General features: G+C 41.0%; 1 protein-coding gene across 2 annotated transcripts in view; it reads right to left on the reverse strand.

Moving 5' to 3' along the window:
- Positions 1 to 16,814, reverse strand: part of KYNU (kynureninase) — a 57,841-nt gene extending 41,027 nt beyond the window's left edge. The window contains exons 1-4 of one of the 2 annotated variants that reach the window (XM_021530356.3): positions 16,701 to 16,814; positions 12,144 to 12,334; positions 6,794 to 6,914; positions 99 to 181 (exon numbers count right to left, since the gene is read on the reverse strand). In XM_021530356.3, coding sequence (XP_021386031.2) covers positions 99 to 181; positions 6,794 to 6,914; positions 12,144 to 12,312 — 373 coding nt within the window. In that variant the 5' untranslated portion in view covers positions 12,313 to 12,334; positions 16,701 to 16,814. Of the gene's footprint in view, positions 1 to 98; positions 182 to 6,793; positions 6,915 to 12,143; positions 12,335 to 16,689 lie in introns of both variants that reach the window. The other variant, XM_021530355.2, reaches the window with a different exon arrangement.
- Positions 16,815 to 17,156: the final 342 nt, after the last annotated feature.

A 17,156-nucleotide genomic window follows, 5' to 3' on the forward strand; every position in this document is an offset into this window, starting at 1 on the left:
CTATCAGAACTGAATTATCAGGCATTCATTTGTGCCATCACTAAGGAAAATTTGTTTTTATTTCTGGAGAAAGGTTTTCCCCTGCGTGTCACACCTACCAACCAGCTCAGCCATCAGGTCCACGATGCACTCGTCTGCCAAAGCCCACGGGCGCTGGCCATTGAAATGGCCATGGACACCTCTGAAAAGGAAAGGAAAATGATGAAAATGTGTGGTATTCTAATTGGATCAGTCCTAAGAATCATATCTGATTTGTAGACTACACATTTGGAGGATAAGGATTGCCTAAGCTGAGCACAACACTTTTCTCATACCATTAAACCTGAGAACAAAGGCAATTTTTTGGTTTATGACAGGACTTCAGTTGCTTGAAAATTTACTTTGGCCCACAGAATTCCTCTGGAAATTCCTCAGAATTAAAGATGATAGCTTTTTCACAAGCCCTCTGGAAGAGGCTACATGGGTTCTGTAAGGAAAGCTGGGACAGGGCATCCCAGTGTGGGATGGCACCTGCTAAGCCAGGCTCGTGTCCCTGCACAGACAGCAGAGATCACCCCACAGACTTCCCAACCTGCATTTCAGGCTGGGCATTAGATAGGGCAGAGGATGAGAGACTTAAACACTGCCTTGCACCCAGGCAGGAATATTTCTTGTCAGAAACAATTTCCATCCTCCTGCATCTCCTGTCTGAGCTGACTCTTCTGCATAAACCAGAGGGTACTTCATGCAGGGGCAGGTGCTTCCCTGCAACAACAGAGCTGCTTGCTAATTTTTATTGCTTCTCTTCTCCCTGAAAATTGTTCTAGATCTCAGTGTGCATAAAGAATTTTGAGTTGACAAAGGGTATTTTAAAACTTTCTATTTCAAACTGCTCCTGTCTGCAGGGGATCATATGGTCACCTTAAGATCAAGTGTGTTGCTACTCTGAAGTGACAGATGTATAAATTCAGTTCTGGATTAAGTGCCCTGAACTAAATTTTCCTGCAATTATGACAGAGAAGAAAACATGTAAGTTTTCTTATATATCTGCCATGCATATATAAATAAAAAGTTGTCTATTTTCTTAAACATGCAGGGTGTAGAGTACAGATTTAAATGCAAATGGAGGCAGATTGAGAAAAGTAATAATGCTGCTAATCCAGGAAAACATTGCTCTGGGCTCCCATCTCACACTGGATGATTTTCATATTTGCTGAACACCACAGGGTACTTGTGGAGTTAGAAACACCAGACTGCATGAGGTTGAGTATAAAGCTGTTTCAAAATAAAGACAAAGCCAGTAGGAAGCTGGGTAGAGAGCAGAAGAAGTTCTAAAAGCTTTGATGTGAGAGAAAAGGAAAAAAAGTAGTAAACCTTTTAAAGAAGAGCTGGCCCACAAGATTCACTCAAAATCATAGGAGGACAGCTGGCAGATTAAGACATGAGAAAAGAGGATACATGAGACATTATCCCATCCTCAAGGCTATTTAAAAGATTGGTTTTCCCTATCCACCTTATACTATTCCTTCTCAGGTAGAGTTTCATTCTGTTTCTTGCAAAAATTACCTGTGCATTTTACAGTCAGACCCTTTTTGATTGACTTGAGTTTAATTCATGCCTCATAGGGATATTTCCAAAAGAAAACTACAATCCTAAAATATAGGGGAGATGATGCTTTTAAAAAGCACAGCTGTATTAACCATTTGAAGCCTCTCATCCTTACAAAACCTCATTTAATTTTGGGCTAGATTAGGTGAATAACGGAAGGAGTGCAAAGGTACAGCTGAACACCTCTTACAGATAAAATAACATGCTCAACAAGTCCAGTCCCACACAGACAAGGAGGACCCTGCTCCTCAGTTTGGATGATGTCCTGGTGCAGCAGCTGACTGCTTTCCTCCATTTTACAATTGCTCTCTGATGAGTCCTCGACAGCAGAGAGCAGGCAGTGTGAAATAACCCTCATTTACAAGAGCATCTCATAGATGAGGAATAAAGGCAGTGGGTGGGGAAGGGAGAAAATGCTGTGAGGGGCAGGAGTTGTGCTAAAATGTCCTCCCTTCTATCAGCCCAAAATGCAGCTGCATTCCCTGAAGACAGGGGTATATGTTTCACAAACAGCAAGACATTTATTGGTAATTTCCTGTCTTATTCTTTACTGTAATACAGCGATCAAGGGACTTTAGGATAATACAGACTGTTAAAATAAAACCCCCAAAGATTTTTCAGTGGTTCCCAAGCCTGAGGGAATCTGTATTTCTGAAAGAGGATAGCAAATATAATAAGATGGGAAAAATAAGTCCTAACTACCTATGGGACTCTCTTTCATTAGCTTTCTCTGATTTTATAGCCATTAGTGTCATCCTAATGGGAATTTACTAATGAAAGTTCTCTCTATCAGCACAAAGGACTATCAGAATTTCAGAATAAATTTCCAAGTTATCATGAAAACAGTTGTGAGATTTTGGTCATGAGAATGTTTTATTTTGAGAAGAGAACATGGACATTTAGCCATATTGAAAGGAGGGAGAGGCAGCATTCATTATTATTCTTATTATTATTATTACGGCACAGCTTACAGCTTGCCTCCCTCTTGATGGCCAATATAAATGCCAAGAGACAAAAATTATTGCCTCTAAAATGGTAGTTAAAAGCATATTCTTGGACCCCTTTTTTTATTTTAATCACATGAAACTCTGTAGACTTTGCTGATGGCACAATACATCCTATTACACTTAGGTTGTAAAATTCTATGCTCTGCCTCAGAGAATTTATATCTCTGTATATTATACCACCCATCTCTCAGCTCTGGTAGGCACTGGGGGTAATAATCTTTAAGGACACAAATGCTCCTGGCATTCCCCTCATACATGGAGAGCCTACATCCCTTTTTTCATCCACTGCCCCCTAGGTAGCAAAAGAGATTTAAATTGAGGTATCCAAATTAATGAATACAAAACTTCACCCATCAAATCACAGAGCATCAGACAACCAGATATTTCTTCAACTTCTATGAGAGTTTCTCATTGTGCAAATTAATTTTTAGTTGGTTACCATTTTATTTTCAATTTGGCAGGAAATCACAATGCCATGTTTTATTCGCTGAGGTCTGGTTGATTTAAAGCTTGCTAGGGGAGCTGGAAACACATTTTCTGAGATGATCCCAGGGTTTCAAAGGCGGTGAGAAAAGGAATTTAAATTAATTGCCATCTTCAGGAATCTTCTGCGCTCATCCAAATCTTGTTCAAGTGCAAATTTCCTTCTTGCTCCTTTGCCAAAAATGATGCAAGGTATTTAATGAGCCAGTACAGACTCTTAAGTTGGACCAAGGTTTCAAGTAAAGAAACCGCCAGAAAAAAAGGGAAGGCATATCAAAAGATAAAGAACTGTATGGACCAGCAGATTAAAGACAAAGCTAAAAATCCCAGGGCATTAAAACAGGAATTTGCAGCTCTACCACAGAAGCTGCTGGAAGGCAGAGCGCTGAGAATGGCAGGAGAGGAGGGGCTGTCCAGCAGGGCTTGGCCAAGCTGCACTCCTGTTTGCAGCATTCTCATATCTTGCAGGACTAGTTCAGCACACAAACCCAAAGATACCTTCTGACTTACTGAAAATGGTCTTTGCTACTGCAAGTGTTTTATAAACCGTCCTCAGACCAGGAGGTTGTTAATAGTCTTTGTCCATGTCAGCCTCTTGCCAGACCACTTCAATGCTTAGAAGTATATATATGTTTTATTTCTAGCTTCCATTCAGTAATTCCTTGTTTATATTTACTATGCCAACATACTTTTCATATTAGTGGTTCCTTCCTCCTCCTACATTGATACATCCACAGAGAATGATCATTTTCCCTTTCAGCCTTAATTTTGCTCAACAACTCCAGTCTTCAAGACTTGTGTGCAGCAGGCTCCCCTCTCCCCAGTCACCCTGCCAGCCCTTCACAGGAGCACAACTGGCTACAGCAGGCTCCCTTCTGTTTTAATTGTTCCACTTTAATGAGTTATTCAGACGAGAGACATTGCCTGCTGCAGTGAGTATGCTCACACACAGTAATGATTCTATAAAATATTTTAATTACTTAACCAGTTCTGGCAGAGCAGAGGGGAAACAAGGCACTGCAAAGCATCTCTTGGCCTTCATCCAACCAAAAATGGTTCTTGAAGTTTGGACTTTTAAACACTGGGTTATTGGCTATTCTAGGCCAAACATGAGGGGAAAACTCTTCATCCATTTTCACCCCTTATTCAATAAATCTTGAATTTAGCTGAAATCATAACTGAAAGATGAAACCTCAGAGGCTGCTTTTAAATCCATGCTAAGAATGCCAGTGGCTTGGATTTGTAATCTTGCTACATTGGCATAAGAAACAGTGGAAAGGGCTGTGGAGAGAAAGAATACAAATCCAGAGGAGGTATGTGGGAGGTATAGGATGAGAGCTGGAACCCCTCAGTCGAAGGGGAGGTGGGGAAAGGTGGGCACTAAGAGGAAACACAACAAGAGAGAGGCTTTTCCATGCTTTTCTCTGCCAGCTGTTTGCCTGATGAGTTACCATCACTACCTGGAGATAAAGCTACAGCTCCCCTGCCCTTGACCAGCTCTGGGTAATCTTCCTTTTCACTCTTGCCCTTAACTACGAGCAGTGAAAGCCATTTAAATAGACTCACAACTCTTTGAGAGGGGTCCCAAGGCACAACAAACAGAAAATGCAATAAACCAATTTATAAGAAAGCCAGAATCTATACCATTGCTGACTTGATGGATGCACCTAATTTGCATGCCATTTCCTAGGTTCTTGCTACTTATTTATCTAAGCCAGAGCCACTACATCCCACACTGCTGACAGAACAGCCACTGAACAGCCTTCAGCTGAGAACAGCTACCAACTTAGACTGGGTTTTGCTAAGTTTTCTTTGGTGACTGGAATAAAAGTACTCAATTCTGTGCCTTCAGCCATCTATTCCTTTGCATTCCATTCACCACCTTTTCTAAGCATACACTGTTCTCCTCAAAATAAGCTTGATTGTACTCTGTCTCAGTTGCTTGAGGTTCAGGATTTTATTCTGTTTGTTGATCTTAATTTGGGGGGTTTTGCTTAGTTGGTACTTTGGTTTTGTTTTGGTTTTAATTTGCTTTTAAACTTTCTGATTTATTCTGGGTAAGGCTTTTGAGGCCAAGCTGTGTTTTTGGCAAACAGCCTTTCTAGTTTTGCTCCCTCTCTTGCAGTGGCTTGAAATCATTGTTGAGCCATATTTCCCCCCTAGATACAGTTCCTGAAGGCACTTGTGATCTGAAGGAACACACTGCCTACCTTTTTCTTCCAGGTTTTTACAGTCACTGAGGAAAAACTCATCTTTCACTGCAGCAAAGACAAACACGAGAATAGAAGTGAGGCAGTGAAAAGATACAGTGAGGGAGCTGAAATACATTTGCAGTCCCAGTGCATCACTCTAAGAATGTTATCTGACTTCTGCCTTTTGAAGGAGCTCAGCTGTTTCCCTGACAAAGTGGGATAACAGCACAGAAATGGACGGGGTTGCAATTTTTTCAAACGACTGGAGAAACTGCATTGCTGTGCTGCCTGAATAACCAGAAGGAACGAGCTCTTCCCAAAGTCCCACTCATTCCCTCTCATTCTCAGCCTTCTCACCTATAAAAATACAGGTGAAAAACAGGAATCAATAAACCATATTGACGAGCTCTCAGCATTCATACATTTACAAGTGGAAGAGCAGCTACAGATTTCTCACATTTGCATTGAGAAGCCTCCATCTCAACCATTCCTGCTGAAACAAGGCTGCCCACTTAGCAGAATTCATTTTTCCTCTTCTGCCTCTCCATATTTCCTCTGCTCTCTCACCATGAAATCACATCTGTTCCACTCATATCCCGCACCCTATAAAAGAGTTCATCTCTCGCCCAGCTCACTCACTCATCTGGATGTTATTTTCCTTTCCCACCTTCAGTTCTCTGTTTTTTACTCATCATTTTCCTTACTCATCCCTGCTCCAGCTGCTCAGGCAGGTGCTGGGGATCTCAAAGCACAGACTCTTAATGGAACAGAACATAATATTAAAAAAAAACTAAATAAAGAGCAAAAAAAGCTTTTTCTTTCCCCCGTGTATATTAAAAAGTTCCCCATTTGTTATGATGACAGTGTCCCTTTCCCTCAATGTGTCTTTATTTTATCCTGTCTCCTTTACATCAGGTTGATTTAGCAAAGCTGCTTGTAATTCACACTCAGCTCCTTGCTGAGATGATACTGAGAAGACAGGAATGCTTCTTTCTAAATAAAATGAACTTGTCAGGCAGAGACCTGGTTTAAGAGGAGCCAAAAACCTGCCAGCATGGGCTGCAGCATCACCTTCGTTCAGTGCTTTTTCAAGGGGAACTGCTCATTGCGAGGCCTGAATCACACAGTTAAAACCATTAATTAGAAAATCACAGGGCTTGGAACCCCACCACATTTACCAGCAAGCAGCAGCAACCAAATAGGTTTGAGTGCTTTGTAGGGACACTTTATAACCACTGCAGGGTGAGAAGAGTTAAACTGCACAGGTCCTCCAGGTGAGCCAAGCAGAGCCACCACACACAGCACAGGCTCTCACAGCTGCAAGGGTCTGTCTGCCTGTTTTATTGCTCCTGCCTTTAAAAGAGATATAAACAGTGCTAGGGAAACACTGAACATCTTTTATTCCTGGGCTGCAGTACTTTTAATGCACTCTTCTGCTGCTCAAGCAGTTCCAAGGCAGATCCCAAAATAAAGAGCGCCTCTGAAGCTCAGGCCAGCATCTGGCACACCCTGCAGGGTACTCACGTCCGAGCCCACTTGTCCAGCTCTTCATCCAAATAAGTTTTCACTTTTCTTGGCTGGAGCCCAAGAGAATTCCCAGCGAAGTACACACAGCTCTCCTCTCCATCCACCAGAGTCAGGTCAGCTGTGGAGGGAAACCAAAGAAAATGCACGTGGGACTGAGCAAGGGAAGCTCAGCAGGTGGGACAGAGCACAGGAGGGGCATCACAGCACGAGTGGACACAGCACAGGAGGGCCAGCAGGTGTGCACACCCCCCAAACACACACGTGCCACCCCCAGAGCATCACTCAGTTCCTTCCCCCATCCCCTGGAACATCATGGTCCCCACATGCAAACAGAGGTGCCACATCCTGACCTCTCTCCCAGAGCATCACTCAGGTAACCCTGAGTAGCACCTAAGGAGACAATTTGCAAGCCGCTGTTCACCTTTTCCTCCTACAATTTTTGAGGCTGATTAGAGTTCAGGCATCAATAAATCCCCAGCTCTCAGGGGCTGTGTGAGAAGCAGACACTGGCACCAATTTTATTAGGTCTGTAACCAACAGTGAGTAAACAGGAAGTAATTTCCCAATCAGGCTATCCACTTTTCTTCCACCACCAATATATGCCTACTCTGAGTCATGAAGCTACTGGGATCATGCTTTTAATAAAAGTTAGGACTAGGCAAATCTGTGTCTTTCATGTAAGTTGTCCCTGCAGGATTACATCTCTATTCAGAAAACATGCAATTGCTGAGGAAAATATTTTCAGGCAGTCTCAAAAGTTCTTGTCTTGTCAGCAAATACTGTGGGCTGCACTTCCTGTCATCATCTGAGGAGAAGGAGGAAATCTATGTTGACAAATCCTTTCAGTGATTAGGAGAAAAGCAAGGCAGTAGAAATTTATAAATAATAGCTCTAGTGAGGCTCTGAACAATCTAATTACCCTGTGTCATCATCTATCAATCCAAACACAGCCTTCTTCTGTTGCTTCTCATGTTAGAGATTCTTGGAGGGACAAGGGATGGTGACCTTCTAGAAGTAGCAATTTGCATTTGTCTAAACCTATACTTACAATACCCCTAAAAGCAAATATCACATACAATTTTGATAAAAATAATTGATATCCCTCAGAATAAGGATCAAATGAATGAGCATGTTAAGGTACATGCTAAAAATGAACCATAAGAAATCAATTCAGTCTGTGAAAATTTTGTAAGGTCAGTAGAAAAACAGCCTGGAAAAGGTTTCTTAATACCTTTTCCACTAACAATTACCAAATTTGTTGAACTTCCCCAGAAACACATTTTTTCAGGAGTATAGACAACTTGGGTAATTTCTTAATTAAAGTTTTAGAGGCTTTTAAAAAGCATAAGTCAGAAAGCAATCTCAGCCTAATTTGTTTTGCAGATACTCTGTCTGTTTTTCATCTCCATTGTAATATGAATGAAAACAGAGAGGCATAAATATCATCCATGCCCCCAAACTGATTGTATTAAAAGTTCTTTTCCTACCAAGAAACACAATAACACTGTCCCCCTGGGGTTAGAGAGAAGGATCTTTGCTCAAGAATCTGGAGTTCCATCTCGCCAATACTCACCAAGCAGTAAAACAGGTGAGGAATTATCAGCAAGCCAGCTTCTCTTACACCACAGTCCTTTCTAAATAAAAACACTTCTGTTCACTGTTGGAGAGATAGGGCATTGCCTTTTTGATAAAATTATTTTATCAAAATAAAATATATGTTTATACCTGTTCCTTCAAATAATAATTTCTTGAGGTGTTATCAACCCTAAATCTGGATGAAATTTTTTTTCTTTTGACAAAAATCTCTTTGCTTCCTCCTCTCTGACATCACTAAAAGATTAATTTTGGACCATTGCTGCTCGTTTTTTTCACCATCTTTGTAATTTCTCCTGATCAGCGCCTCCTCATGCCCCAACAACTCCACATTCACTGTGATATTCTTTTTTCCTAGCACTTGTCTTTCCCCAAATTACATTTATTTCTCACAGTATTGGCCCTGTTACTTTCTGGAGGAGCTGTGGTTGATTTGAAATACATATTGAAATATTCTAACAGAAAATAAACACAACTGAGGAAATAAAGACAAAGAAATAAAGAAATAATTATTGAAATGTGTTCCTAGAGTAGCCTGGATCAAAGAATACATTTGCATTAAGATTAATTAAATATATTATATATTCACACAACTACTCAGATTTCTGCAAACTGGTCAAATCTAATCACATATACTGCTTTGCATACTAATTTTACCCATTAATCTACATTAAAGATGCATTTCTATACCTTTTAAACCTAAGAGAAAAAGCAAGTTTATTGTCAGAAATATTCAGACCAAAAAAAGGGGGAAAATGTAATGGGCTAATTACCAGAAAGAAAGGACTAAATCTGCTTATACTTATCTGAGCTCTGTCCTTAGCTGAAGGATAAAAGATCTTTTTCACACTGCCTGTACTCCCCTCACCAGCCCTCCAAAAAGCCAGATTTTTATGGTTAACCACTACTTTTAACCATTTCTTCTGGAAATACAGCTCAACACTTTCTCTCCAGGGCATCTTTTTATTCCCAAGAAACCCAGTTTTATTCCGAAATGACACCCTACTCCTTTAGCAGGTGACAAAGCACAAGCCATAGCCTTAATCAGATGGGGGAGTTGGTGCCCAGGTGCAATCCAGGCATTCCTGCCTCCCTTTAAGAGAAATTAAAGAGATTTTGTTGTCAGCTTGGAGAAGAGCAACGGGATCCAAACATTTCCCTAAATCTTCTGCTGTAATCTTTTCCTCATTTTCTCACCTGAGCCTTGTCCCTTATGCTTGCACATAAAACCTCCCAGATTTGCAGGGAGTTAGGCTGCTGTTGGTTTCCTCTTGATTGATACAGCAAATAAACAGCCCTGACAGTTTCTAGCTTGATAACTAAATTAAACTATTCTAATGACTTCCTAAATATTTTCCTGTACGTCATCTTATTGTTGTCTCCTATAGATGTTCTCATTTGCTTCTTGTAAGATTTCATTTTAAAGCCTCATTGTAATGTTTTATGTAAATATATAAAGAATATTTGATGGCTAATATCTGGAATGACATTTATCTTCAGGAATGTGTTATCTGGCATCCGCTCCTGGGCACAGATAAATGTCATGGCAGATCTGTCTCTATGGTATAGTCACACAATGTAAATATATATATATTTACCCCCCTGCTGTTCTTCAGCAGGGAAGCTGTTCCTGATGACAGCTGAAGCACATAAAAGAAGGACAGGAAAAAAAGGGGAGGGAAAAACCCCTCCATTTAGAAGCACCAGAATAATGGGTTTTCTGTGCTTTTCAACTGGTACTACTTTGTACATTGCTCATCTTCACTAAAATATATCTATGCACAGTCTGGGGACTAAATATTATTGTAACTACAGGGAGAAAACCCCACAGCAGCTCTAAATATTGTGGTAATTGAAAACCAAACAATAATGGATATTGAAAGGGAAGAAACCAAAATTATCACATGGGTATCAAAACCATTATGTACTTCTCAGAAGATTCTTTAATCTGAAGCTGCTACAACACTGCACTGAAAAGTGACCTTTGATATCCTGGAGAGACATTTGACATTCAGCAGTCTAAGATGCTGTAACTCCTGCTTGGGCAGGATTCCAGCAGCACCACTGCCATGGGAAAGTGTTCCAGCATCTTCCCAGCTTTAGTGGCACATCTTGCAGCACCATGGTGGCAGCTGAAGGAGCTTTGAGTACAGAAGAGTCAAATATCCAAACAGGGGGTTTAGGAAACTCTCTTAAGCAACGAGGGTAAAAAAAAAATGATAAAGAAAAATTACAGGGGCATGGAGGAAGCACGCAGTTTAAATATTTGCAAAGTGTCCAGTCCTGCTCTGAATAATAGAAACAACACAACTCAAGGATTTAAATGTGGGGAAAGATAAGACAATACCACCAGAACATAGAGAACTGAGATTTATCATCCCTGTGTCCCAAGGGCAGGAGCAGACTGCATTCCCAACACTCATCATTGCTCAGCAGGAAGATACTGAATACAGACTGTTCCAAAAGATGTCCAGGAATTCAAACTATTGACACCATTTTCTATCATAATCCCTTACTGGACACACTTTGGTGAATGAACCTGTAATTTCTCATTTACCATCAGTAATGTCCTTTCAGAAAAAGAAAATCTGCAGAAATTCTGTCTTCATTCATTGCAAACTGAAGAAAAAAACATTTCAAGGAAGTTCTATAATATTTTTTTCCCTTCATTTTCAATAGGTACATTTAGCCATGTCAGGAAAGGAGGAGGACTGTGCCTGTGTGTGTTCACCATCTAAGGAAATAATTTGCCATTTCTCCAGTATGCAGTGACCAGGGACTGCAGAGCCAGCACAGCTTCTTCTCTCCATGTAATGGAGACAAAAATAAGCCCAGACAGGACTTGGGAAGCAGAAGAGACCAGGGCCTTGCTGCCTCCGTAGGTGGCTGCTCCCACCAGGTTTCCCTGCAGGAATTTGGCTAAACATGGTCGCTATTGCAGGTACCAAAAAAAAGTTGGAGCTGGGTTTTAGTTTTGATGGTCTGAGCAAATGCTTCCCTCTCAGCCTATCCCCTTTTCCACCCCTCCTGCCTCCACACCAAGCCCTCCCCATGCCAAGACACGCCACAGCCTCCTCAAAGCAACCTGTGGAACAGGAAAGAAGGAAAAAAATATCCAGAACAATTTCACATAGCTTCACTGAAGTCAGGTGCTATCTATTTTAGGCAATTCATGAGGAAAGTGGAAAATATCTTCAAATAAAAGGCTTCATTATGAATTATTTGCTCAGATCAATTATTTGTTCTGAGGCACGGTCTTCCACTTGGCCTCAGTGAGAAAATAGCTCCACCACCAGCAATAAGACATAAATGTTCACATAATATATATACTACCTCTTTCATTAACTAAAATAATTGTAACCAGACAGATAATTCCAAGCTGAATCACACCAAGGAAGCAACTGCTCTGAGCTTCCCAAGCGAGGCTGCTGTTTCGAGCCATTAGACAGAAAAGCTCCTGCCTATAATTTTCAATCAGTCACTACATTGTTCAAAGCTGCTGACTGACAGCATAAGCACCACTGTATCCTCACATTTGATACAGGATGGCAACGAGAACACAGAGCTTTTTTGGTGCTAGAATAAGCTGATGGATTGATTTAGCAACAGCGGGGACATTCTGTGCTCAGATATGACTACAATTGCTCAATTATCTCATAAGTGACGATGATTTCTAAAGACTTGTGATAAACACATGCAGAAGATGTGAAGCCCAGCCCTTTCCTCCTCCCTCTACAGCAATTATAACTCTCACTTGGAGGCAGATCCTTGACTCTGGGGACACAGAAACATTCCCGAAGATGCTTTAACTCATCTTTTTCATCTAAGTGGAAAGCGAGTTTTTTGTCCGTGGGACTGCATCTGAGCTGCAAAGCAGTTTGCTCCAAAATGCTTGCTGGGTGCACAGGAGAAGATGGATCCATTTTCAGGTCATTCAATTTTCACCTGAAAATCAGAAATGGCAGTTTAGCTTCTGCAGTTTGCATAGTCACAAGTGGCTGATAAGCAGCCACTGAAGCTGCACCATTCAAGACCCAAACTTACTTGATTTAAAGCTTTTAAAAAGTGAAGTGTCTGAATAGAATGGTAAACTTGATCAAATATTTCCAAGGCAGCATATTGCTGTAACCGCCAAGGGCTTTTTTTTTCTTTCCCTTCTGTAGATACAAAGCTCTTCTCTTTTTAAACTTTATCAGCCTGTTCTAAGTTGTCCCACCAGCCTGACAGCAGCTCCAAATGCTGGAGTGTCACTCACAGTCTGGAGACGTCAAAGCCAGAGGCAGCATTATTGTTCCTGCAGTCTGAGCTCCTAAGAATAGCAGGTGCACAGACACACTGAAGTTGTTTCCAGGCTGTGCAATGTTCAGCCTCTCTCAGCATTTTTTCCTCACAAGTTGCAGGGGGTGTTTGTATATGGCCGTGCTCATGTGCAAGGGCAGAGCAGGCAGGATGCAGGTGCCAGGCTTTCAAGATCAGGGCCTTGAATTAATATTTCCTTTCAGCTACACCAAATATCCTGCTGCTTTAGATCTGTTTCTCCTGGGAAAGGAGAGAAGCCCAAGTGAAATCGGAAATATGACAGCCCATGAATTCTAAGAGAACGCCCAAAACTAACTGCAAAATTTACAAGCTCGTTGATCTTGATATGAAAAGAGTCCTGTAAATGTAATGCTCAGAGACACCACTGTGCTCCTTGGCTTTGCCATTGGCACAGAAGGCTTGCAGCACACACTCTGCACCTTAGGGCAAGACTTCCCTGCTGTGTTTTGTGGCAGCAGGCAGCCAAGAGGCTCAGTGAGGTGCTTGGTGGCTGCCCCAGTTTAGGGAAATGTGGAATTACCCCACACAACAGTCTCTGCCTTTTAACATCCCCTTGGTGCAAAGGAACCCTTGAGGGGATAGGCTGAAATAGGATAGATTAGCATATAACAAGGAATGCAGAGCCACTGGAGAATTTCACTTTTTCTCTCTGAGAAAGAAAACTCTTTAAGCACATATCTTCCATAAGCTCTCATTTCTTAAAGCCAAAATATCCTACATATAGCTATCAGAAACGAGCTGTGGATAGAACAACAGATGACTATTGAGAAGAGTTTTGTCAACACATATGGGAAGGACAACGCTTGGTATTTAAATATAAACTCCCCAAACAGCACAGCCTCCTTAGTGCTAATTAACCCAAACCTGTTTTAACTCTGGCCAAATGGCCAGCATGATGCTATTTACCTGCTTTAATCTGCTATTATTTGGTTTCATGACAAGAACATCATCTTTTACCCCTTCAGACTGGATATCTTACACAATAACAATTATTCCCCTCACACCAGCATGCAGAATTAAAAAAAAAAAAGAAATGCCAGCAGAGTTCTTTCACACAACAGTTTTCATTTAGCCAGTGTTCACCCTCCCCTGGGAGTTATTGGAGACATCCTATTTTTATGCTGTCTCCACACAGGTTGTTCACACCTCCTCATTGTCACCAAATTTATCATTCCCACTCATTCACCATAATCATCATTTAGCTGGTGAAAAGGAAAATAAAATGGCAAAAATATTTTTCAGCAGGGGGGGATATTTGAGCGTCTTGGTTTTCAGAGTGATTTTCAAGGTTTCTAGGAGGAAGAGTGCTACACCCAGAGCTGGGGGTGATGCTCAAGTGGCCCCAACTCCCAAAGAGCTGCCACCCCACTGAAAGCCCTGGGGAAGGTGTGACCAGGCTCCCTGTGCCCCAGGGAATTGCTCCTCGGCTCCTCCACAGCTGAGCAGCTGATCCAAGACCTCTGTTCCCTGCTGGGATGTCACTCACAGAGGTGCTTTTCTGCAGGTCAGGACCTTCTGCACCTGATTTGGCAAACACCAGGGAGGATGGCTTAGGGATCTTTATTTCCTCCAGGTGTTGTGAACCAACAAGAAAAGCAAGTTATGGTCACAGACACCATGGCCATCACTAATGCAGTCACCTCATTATACACACAGAGTAACTTAAGTTTCACTTCTCCAAATTACAGGATTAATGAGAGCTTATTTCCAAGCAATACTTGGATCAGCACTTGGAAAGCAGAACTAGGTTTTGTTTCCAAAGCTTGTTTATTTGATTTACAACCCCAGCATGGATGTCCTGATGCCATTATCAAAGTATGTCCAGCACATACATAATAAAGATAGAGCCCTCTATTTTTAATAATGAGTAGTTAATGCAAATTATGTTTAAAAAATCCTTATATGAGGGGTTGAAACCCATGTCTCCCTGACTGTCTCCTTCAAGGTAAAAGAATTGCCAGTGCAGTATTTTCTGTAAAATCCCCTTCCTACTCAAGTAAATGCCTGGATATTTATTTTTCATTTTTTTAAATTTTACTCCCTGGTGACAATACCTCCTGGAGGTAAGGAGCCCCTTCAGCTCTCTAAACAGATGAATCTTGAGTTAAGAATATTTGTTCAGTGATGCTCGGCCCCCATGGTCCCTAGGAAATATTGCCATCACCTCTGTCCTCTTCTGAAAACAGCCTAAAGGGGGTCTGAGAGCCTCCAGCATTCATCTCCGGGGACCACTGAGGTAATTGCCCTGAAATTTGTGATCAGGAGGTGGATGATAAGGGTGCTTGAAGGACTATTTGGTATTATAACCCCATTCTTCTCACCCAGCCTGTGGATTCCCTGCTCTACACCGCATGAGCACAGCACAGTTCCCTATTATTTAGGAATTCCTGTTATTTATCTCAGCAGTCACCATTTTTAAAAAAGTTTTAACATCTTTTAACCCAATTATTGCAGTGGATTCATGGCCATCATCTCCCAGGTCATTCACTGACCCACCTGTCAAGCACACGTGGGTTTTGGTTCCATTTGGAGCCTGAGCCAAACCTCACTGAAATAAATTTCTTGTGTCTCTATTACAGGCAGCAATCCTTGGATCAGGCTCTTGGTTCCCTGTCATTGCTGCATCTGATCAATGATTTACATTTATTCTGATTCTTATTGATATTTGATTTTGACAACAAATATAATATTAAATACAGAGGTCTAGAAGTAAAAAAAGATTAAGTGTTCAGGGGTATCTGATTTAATACAAACATTATTAAGATAAAACTACTAAATTAAAATCAATCAAAATCTTATTGAGGAATGAAAACTAAAGATCCAATTCTGAGAGCAGAATAAGAAAGTACTTTTGCCCTTTGAGTGGGAATTAGGCTTCCTAGAAAGGAGTTCCAGAATTGCTTGGGGCTGGCTTTTCCCACCCCCCCTTAACTCTGACTAACATTATTTTATTTTCTTTATTTTCAGAATAGAGTCCTGTGCAACTCTTTTATAATAATTCATGAGTCATTTGTTGTTTTCTACATGTAGAGCAAAAACATTTATATCAGAACAGCACAATTTATCTCCTTGTAACTGAAAATATTCAGTAACCTCTTCAAACTGAAATTCAGACCTATCAGTGGAAAATGCAAGTCCCACTTTGATAAACATGGCTCCTTACCCAAATATTTTTTTCACATAGCTTAGAGAAGTTTTAAGAGAAACAATTTGTCTCCATTACCTACTCTAAAAAAAGTCATTCAGGTGTTTTTATATAATCCCAGAATGGTTTGGGTAGGAAGGGATTTTAAAGGCCACTTTGTTCCAATCCCTGCCATGGGCAGAGATACCTTCCACTAGACTAGGTTTTCTTCTTTCTTTCCTTGAAAATTTATTACAATTTTTGACTTAACAGATGACATGAAGTCAGTATATTTTTACTTTTTTCTTATTTCTTTGTTCTTCTGCTCTTCCACAGGACTTGGCTTGTACTACACCCTGACTCAATGTAAAAACTCAATTATGACTGCAGGCAATCTTTCATATTCAAAAAGATCACATGCAACTTATATTAAGAAAAAAAGTAATTTTTCCATAATTTATCAGCCCCTATCAAACATTGGCCTCTACTACTTATTTCCCATTTTAAAGCTATGAAAGACAATGGATGAGAATTAGTCAGGCACAAGTGAGGTGAATGTCTGGGTGATTATTTCAGTTTTGTCCTTTATGCATAATTTACTGACTAAATAAAAAAAAAAGAGTGAATATTAGCAAGTCATCTTATCAAACCTCCTCAGGAAGGTCCATTAGGCTTAATTATAAGAATGATAATTTGTCCTGTTTTAGATCCGCTTATATCTTTATGGATCTGCCCTCTGTCTTGATGTCTTTGTAAAAAAAAAAAAAAAAAAAGGGAAAAAAAAAAAAGAAAAGTAAAGCTCCCTTAACTCTCCCCTTAAAAACATTTTCTTTAAATATTCCAAGATGTTACTCACAGTCTTCCTACCCAGCACAGTGCTGACAGGCACACAGTGAATCCCTACTTGGCGCCGTATCCTCAAGGGAAAAGGGTTTCTCATGGAGAACGCCTGTCCTGCCCTTTCTGCCCTCCAATAGCTGCTCTCCAGGTTGCCTAACACAGCTCAGCCCACAGACCTTTGATATGTTGGGGCTGGTGACCAAATTCACCCTCTGGAGAGGAAACCTGGGGGTGTGCACAGTGTGAGTGGGGAATTTTGCAGCACAGGTCCGGGCTGTCAAAATACACCCACTGAAAGCACCAATAACTGAGGCTGGGTTAGAAAACAAACAAAAGAGGAGCTCCAGAACTGCTCAGCGTGCAAGGGCTGCTTCCCCTCCCATCTTCACACCAAAGAAATTGCTTTGCTTGAATATGATTGTGCAGAAGGAAGTTTCTAAAACAGCACAGCCCAAAGCAGCATGCAGTGCGGCCCAGATTACT

This window comes from Lonchura striata, chromosome 8 (assembly GCF_046129695.1).
Source record: "Lonchura striata isolate bLonStr1 chromosome 8, bLonStr1.mat, whole genome shotgun sequence".
Classification (NCBI taxonomy): domain Eukaryota; kingdom Metazoa; phylum Chordata; class Aves; order Passeriformes; family Estrildidae; genus Lonchura; species Lonchura striata.